The sequence below is a fragment of the Gekko japonicus genome, unplaced genomic scaffold, assembly GCF_001447785.1.
Source record: "Gekko japonicus isolate JY-2015 unplaced genomic scaffold, Gekko_japonicus_V1.1 scaffold1149, whole genome shotgun sequence".
NCBI lineage: Eukaryota > Metazoa > Chordata > Lepidosauria > Squamata > Gekkonidae > Gekko > Gekko japonicus.
Genome location: NW_015167084.1, coordinates 206,367 through 213,822, shown reverse-complemented (window position 1 = coordinate 213,822; position 7,456 = coordinate 206,367). Strand labels below are relative to the sequence as shown.

Below are 7,456 nucleotides of genomic sequence, written 5' to 3'. Positions count from 1 at the left end.
CCCCCCCCCATGGCCCCCTCCCAAAAAAGTCCCTAGCTACGGGGCTGCTCATACAGAGATAACCTCTCAAAAGACAAATCCAGAAATCCCCTTTAGGCTATGATTTTGGAACACAGTAGCCACAATACAAACCTGATCTTAGCTGATGCTATATTTAATGACAGAAATTGATTAATTTTATGATTAAGGGGAAAGAAGCCACAAGACATCACCACGTAACTAAATGATCTATAGAGGGAATATGTAATGAAAGATCTCATTCATGCCATTAACTGTCATTGTGGCTCTGAGACTCCAAGTGAAGGGCGGGGTATAAATCCAATCTCTTCTTCTTCTTCTTCTTCTAAACTGTAATTATTCTAATGGAGCCGTTCGCCTAACCTGAATCATGATGCTCTGAAGTTCCTGGTTAGCCAGATTCTCATGTGATCCTGAGATCAGAGAAGCGCTAATTAAACAGCACTCCCATTTATCTCAGCTTCTGATTAGCTGAGTATTCTGGCCTTCTTCCAGGTCACTCGGGTCAATGAAATTACACTGTATGCGTGTTTTCTTAGAAGAGCATTTGCCTCCGCTAATTGCATGCAGTTCTGCTTTGTGAATAGCCACGAGGCACGCTTTTGATTGCTGCAACAAAATAACTAAGACAGCGGCATAGATTTTAAAAAGCTGGGGGACACGCCTTATTCAAAGACTTTAGACACATAAAATGCTATCCTAGCTGAATTAACTAGTCACCCTGAGCAGCCTTTTTCACCTATCATCCAATAGTGACTACAAGACAATGCAGTCCTAGGTAGAGTTACTCCAAGATTAACGCCAATGAAATCAATGGAGTTACACTGGCGTAACGGCATAAGATTGCACTGAAGAAGCATGCTTCCTAGAGAATAAACCCCACAAAAGTAAATCCAAGTAAATCCTAAACATCCAATGCATGTTTAGGAGTGTACTTTTTAAAATATATATAAATTTTTATTGATTTTCCACTACAAACTACAAAACTAAAACCACAAAAGAGAGTAACAAGGTGCTTTGATAAGCTATTCAAATGCTTTAGATATTTAACTACATGTTTACAGTTACATTCAGTTATTTAAGTTCTAATAAAAGTATTCAAATGGAAAGAAAAGGTATTTTTGGTTATTATATCACATCTGGAGGATAATGTAAATTTAATAAATGTCAACATAGGTAATCTCAGGTCATCACTTAGGTTTCTTCTTATCTTTACTTTTCTTCTTCTTTTGCCAGGGGAGATTTATTTTAAAGGCTCTGGGAGATGTTTAGGAGTGTACTGCCTTTCCCCATATGTGCCCCAGAGAGCACTGAGGTCAGGCTCACAACACCGCCTGACACTCCCTGGTCCGAAAGAAGCCAGACTGGCTATCACCAGAGCCAGGGCCTTCTCAGTGGTGGCTCCACACTGGTGGAATGAGCTCCTGGAGGACATCAGAGCCACTGATGAACGTGCCTGTAATCTTCTGGCCCGGGGACCATGCTGGATGCTACTTTTACCACTGAATTGACTTGGAACGTCGTTATCATCTGATTTTGTTGGATGCTATCCCTACCATTGGGCCGACTTGAATACCGCCATCATTTGCTGTTTTTATCTATTGATGTTGTTAACTAGGATGTTGTTTTGAACAGTCTTAATTTCGGATTGTTTTATATTTTGATCTTGTTGGCCGCCTTGAGCCAGCGTGTCCGGCAAGGCGGGATACAAATAGAAACAATAAAATAAATAAATATAAATCATAAATACTGAGATTCAAAGAAGTTCCTAGTTCGAGTCTCACCTTTAGCGTAAACTCATCTGGTTGCTTCAGGCAAGTTGTGCGCTCTCTCCCTCTCATAGGGCTACTTTACAGAGTAGTTGTATGGATGATTGAGCTCATGTATGTAACAGCTTGTGAATACTGCAGGCATGCTAAGTATTACTAATGACTACTGCCACTGACTTCAACAAGATTAACTGCTACAATTGGAGCACGGGCACATTTGCAAGCTCGTTTTTGCCTAGCATGCCATACAAACTGGTTCACTGATATGCACCAGGGCAATTAACTGTCCCAAGACTATTTTTTTTCCTTTAGTAATGATTTCAACTGCATGGCCCCTATACTTCACAGACACAGAAACACGTTTCCTTTCATCCGCAGCATTTCTGAATTCAAGCCACTAATACATATTTTCTGTCCGCAGCCAGACTGAATCTGTGCCATGCTGAGAAGATGGCCATTTTCAAACTACCTTTGTATTCCCTTTTCGTAACTGGGTGCTAATGGATTTTTCCCCCTGTCATTTTAGACAGACCCTTTTTAGTCACCAGCTGCTAGCAGAATTTATTTACCTGTTCATACAAAACCCACTTGCGTCAGATTAGCAAAGCGTGGTTGAGCCGCTTTTGAGGGAAATGGCTTTCCATTTTCTACCCCCTTCAATGCACTTCTGAATTGCTGTGGTGTGCTGTTTAAAATGTCTATAGTGTTTCCTACAATGCCACCTTTCCCCCTGCCCTTTTTCACTGAATGATCTTCCGCAGACTTAAAAAAAAAAGTTCTAAGTTGAGTGTTATAGTGCTAAACCAATATAGCACTTTAGGACTATAGCGGCATCATTGAGATGCTGTGACTCCATTCACTCCATTGTTTGAAATGACCATAGTGTTTCAGAGATGGCTCATTAACGGAAGGAAATTTGCTGGATGAAACCTCTGTCCCTGTATTACTTTACCTGAAATTGGGCCAACAATGGCCCTGGTCACACGAGCGAGATAATCTGGGGGATGAAATGAGGCTTTTTGCCCCGGAGCAAAATGAAGCATGGTAGCTCGATCAGATGCTCTTCTGATGCTCCGTGCTCAGGCCGTCAGCCGCCGATCACATGTTGATGGTGAAGCGTGGCAAACAAGGGGGGGGGGGAGAAAGAAGCAGGATGGCACGATCACACATGTGGCAATCGCAAGCCACCACTTCCCGATCAGACGGGCATTTTCTTTTTTCAAACTGGAGTTCCCGCATGCGCATGACCACAGAGGTTTAAAAAAACCACATCCGGTGTGAGACGGGATGCAGACGGGTGCCAGATGCGACGGGATACCAGTGCTTCCGTGATCCGCCGCCCGCTCACGCCCTGCTTTTACCGGAAAATACTGCGCTTTCCCTCCGGCGAAGCAAGGGGCTGCTGCTCCAAAAAGTCCCTATAAACTGAGGAAAAGACGAGGAAAAGAGAAATAGAGGCTGAAGGACTCTGAAATGTGCCTTGAAGTAAATGATGTAAAAATGTGATGATGGGGGGTATGGTTTCTGAGCAGTTAAATTAAAGAAAAGTGAAAAGGTGTGAAAAACTTGACTCAATTCATATTGATTTAAACAAGTTATGACTTACTGTAACTAAGCTTTTTTGAGGATCTCCTCTCTTGGGTTTTTAGGTATTAGTTGGTTTCTTTCCTTTCTCCCAATAGTACCCCATCCCTATTATTTTCTGTAGTATTACCGAAGTGGTACCTATTTATCTACTTGCAATTTCTTGCTTTCGAACTGCTAGGTTGGCAGGAGCTGGAACTAGAGACAGGAGCTCACCCTGTCTTGCGGCACCCGGGTCTTGAACCGCTGAACTACTGACCTTCCACAGCCTGCAGTTCAGCGTCTTAACCACTTGAGCCACCGCAGCTCCATTGTAGATTTATAAAAATAATAAAAAATCCCCTCTGGGGACTTCAAAAAAAGAAAAAAAAGAAAAGAAAATACTGCACTTTCCCAGGTATCTTTGTACTCTGCATCTTCGGCGGGGTGATACAGATTGCCAACGGGTACGGGACACTTGCCAGATGTTCCCATGTGATCGGCCTGTAAAATCCGCCCAGCTTTCATCCCTATCGCGCGGTTAACATCCAGTTTAGAATGGTAATGTGAAAATCTTTGATAAGTCCGGTTAGCATATGAGTCCAAAGACTCCCAACAAAACTGTCATACAAACATCCAAACACAGACACAAAAGAGACCATGCTGAGACCGAGTACCAGTCTGTTTCTAATTTTTTTTAATTAAAAAAAAACTACAGTTGGAGTTGTAATGCTCCTCTCCTAGAATTAGGACAGCCACAAATATTTGAACAAAGTGTACCTATGTCTGCCTTTAAGCTTTAAAAGATTCCTGTTCACTACAGCTTCTAAGACAATGAAAGAGAAATCAGCTGACTGGATATTGTTCATTAGAATTCAAAGAATTTTAACAACTAAACACAAGTAAGAACGGGGTCAGGCATGCAGGTATATCACTTCCCTTCTCTGCAGTTGGAAACTGGGAGCCAAATGTGCGAACTTAACCTACTGCAATGTAATGGATATAACAGCAGATGTGAAAGTCTGACTTGTGGTGCTGGGTCTCGAGGGTCATCACTTACAGCTATCAGGTGATACACATACCTGTGAGAATTAGCCCATAGACTATAGACTATATCAGATGTAACAGCTGACTTCAGTGGAACCAAACTGCTGTTAAAAAACTCGTATGGACTGGTAAAGTAGGCATTCTCAACCTGGTTGAAGAATTTTTCTGAGGGATAAAAGTCAGTACTCACTAACAGAAGTGAGTCCAGTTAAAAGTTAGCATCTTACCAAATTTCTCCCACTTTTGCACCAGGTAAGCACTCTGAATAAAACCTATATGACATTTCCTGCACCGTAGAACAAAGTTTGCACAATATTGCTCCTGTAAAGTTAATTATAAAAGCAGATATTAAATCAGGCCAACAATGAATTAATCTCCCATGTAGCAATGCAGGTTATTCCTCACAGGTCATCAGTTTTTGGTTAAGCAGCTTCCCCAGAGGACTGAAAAGAGGGGAACGGTTCATTTTGTCAGTATGAATCAGGAAATGGGGAAAGTGAACTGTTAGTAATCCACCTCATTAAACTCAAGCAATAAAGGATTCAAACAGGGATCTCAATTAATGGCTTTAGAAGTGAGTGAAGCAGTGATTTTTATCTCCTTTAGACAAAATGGGTTGTGACTATCTGAGAGTACATTCCTTGCAATAATGTGGGCTTTAGAGCCTATCTCATCAGAGAATGTGGTTGGAAAAACCAGGCTAAAGCAGAAAAAAGTGCTTGCTGGTAACAATCACGGCACCGCTGAACTCCAGAAAAACCTGATCCATTTTGATGAAGCTGCCCTAGACCTTTGGTATCTTCTGAAAATTGAATTTAAACCCCACCTTCCCCCCCATGACGACACTTAAGGCAGCTTATATAGGATTTCCAGGAGGTCACCCATCCAGGCACTGGTGAGCAGTGTTCCCTCTAAGCTGAGTTAGTGTGAGCTAGCTCACAGTTTTTTAGCCTCCAGCTCACATATTTTTGTCTGAGCTCAGGAAGGAGGGCTCCAGAGCAAACTAATTTATGCAGGAGACAAATCGCTCGCTCACAACGTTCATGCCAGTAGCTCACAAAGTAGAATTTTTGCTCACAGGACCCTACAGCTTAGAGGGAACATTGCTGGTGAGACCTATTCCTGCCTACCCACAGCAAGGCTGTTGCATTACGCGCCATCAAACCATAACCAGAGTCTCTAGCTGTGTACAGTCTCCTCTGACTGACAGTAGCTCTCTGGGGTCTCGTAAGACAGAAGGCTGCCTGAGATTCTCTTAACCGGAGAGGCCAGAGAGTGGACATGGGATTTCCTGCATGTTCTGTCACTAAGCCACAGACCTTCCCTAGTGCAGGGTGGCATTTTTAGCATGACGTGGCCCTCTTGGAAAAGGCAAACACTTGGTTTCATGCTTTTATTATACAGCTGTGATTCAGAGAATTCCATGCACAGTGGACTTTACTGCTCCTCAAACAGACAAGGCTCCATAAGGACAATGAGTGTCTTCCCTTTCCATTGCCAAAAACAGAAGAGCCATACTTCAGTGCACAGGGACACAACAAAGCTCAAGTCAGACCTGTATAACTTGGGAAACCCCAAGATGAACACAGTCCACCAGTCATGTATTGTTGCTGGACACCACCACTGCCACTCCATCCCATCCTTGCAGTCCTCGACGGGCAACGAACGCAGGTTTAAAGAGCTCCTCATGGGGATACCAGACATAGCTGATGGGCTGGGGTTGACTTGAATGAGAGGTTACAAGTTCTGGTCTACACGTGTTCTATATTATTCTTCCCAAATGTCTATCAGAGGAGAACGGAATCCTCTGATTTTATTTTTTTTATTTTTTTTGAGAACGGAATCCTCTGATTACCAGTTTTATGAGCACAGTCACAAAACCATCACCGCCAAATGAGAAATAACAGTTTTATTTCCTAATAGATTTCTAGTAGAGGCAATGACAGAATGCAACAGGAACACGTCTCACTTTCAAATTGCCCTAAAGCAAATTGACAAACAAACCAAGCCCAAGAATGCATCATGACAGAACGGGAGCAACTTCAATGGTGTTTATCCTGAGGATAGTCTGTGGTTGAATCATAACTGAAAGAGAACGGAAAAGTGAGAATCAGAGCACAGCTTTACAGGTGAATTACTTTAAATATTAACATAAAGGCCCAAATAATCGCGTAATCCTGATCACAGGGAAGCACAGTTAAAGGTTTCAGTAATACACATCTGACTCAGGAATAAGCTGTCATTCCAAAGAAACTGTCTTGTTAACATGCTAATCAAAGCTGGCCTAAAGTTGTTGTTCCAGCTTGTTAGCATCTGTGGATTCATACATAAAGATTGGGGGTATGACTAAAGGGAGCAAACACTTTTATTGCAGAGAAAGCTATATGGAAAAGGGCTTATTGATAATGTGGGTTGTTCTGCCCTGCACGTGCACACACATACACACACATCATTGCACTCTTTGGAAATGTGATCATTGTAGGTCATACTCCAACATCACTATCGTTTTGTATAGCACCAACTAAGTGTAACTACGTCATTCTGTGTTCTGAGGGGGGAAAGAGATTATAAATATATATTTTAAATCTTACTTCTCTTCCTCTGGAAATGGCATTTTCGACGAAACCTCATATTAATTTTTGGCCAAGATTCTGTCTTTTCAATGACAGTCGCCTCCACACGGACAAGGTCCTTTCTGCGGAGCAACGGAGAGAGGGAAACAAGCTAGCCGTTAGAAAGCAAAGCTGCAATATTGTTAATAATAGTAATAATCATAGCCATTATTATAACAATTACTATTCTAGAGTGCTGGGCAGTTTACTTAAAAATAAGGAGGAGGAGGAGGAGGAGGAAGAAGAAGAAGAGGAGGAGGAGGAGATTGGATTTATACCCCACCCTTCACTACCCAAAGGAGTCTCAGAGCGGCTTACAAACTCCCTTCCCTCCCCCTCCCCACAACAGACACCCTGTGAGGTCGGTGGGGCTGAGAGAGCTCTGACAGAAACGGCTCTTTTTCAAGAACAGCTCTTATCAGAACTACGGCTTGCCCAAGGTAATCC

General features: G+C 42.5%; 1 protein-coding gene across 1 annotated transcript in view; it reads right to left on the bottom strand.

Moving 5' to 3' along the window:
• Positions 1–5,448: 5,448 nt before the first annotated feature.
• Positions 5,449–7,456, bottom strand: part of MRPL21 (mitochondrial ribosomal protein L21) — a 48,222-nt gene continuing 46,214 nt past the window's right edge. Inside the window, exons 6-7 of the mRNA XM_015412832.1 lie at positions 6,989–7,092; positions 5,449–6,482 (exon numbers count right to left, since the gene is read on the bottom strand). Coding sequence (XP_015268318.1) covers positions 6,418–6,482; positions 6,989–7,092 — 169 coding nt within the window. The 3' untranslated portion in view covers positions 5,449–6,417. The remainder of the gene's footprint in view (positions 6,483–6,988; positions 7,093–7,456) is intronic.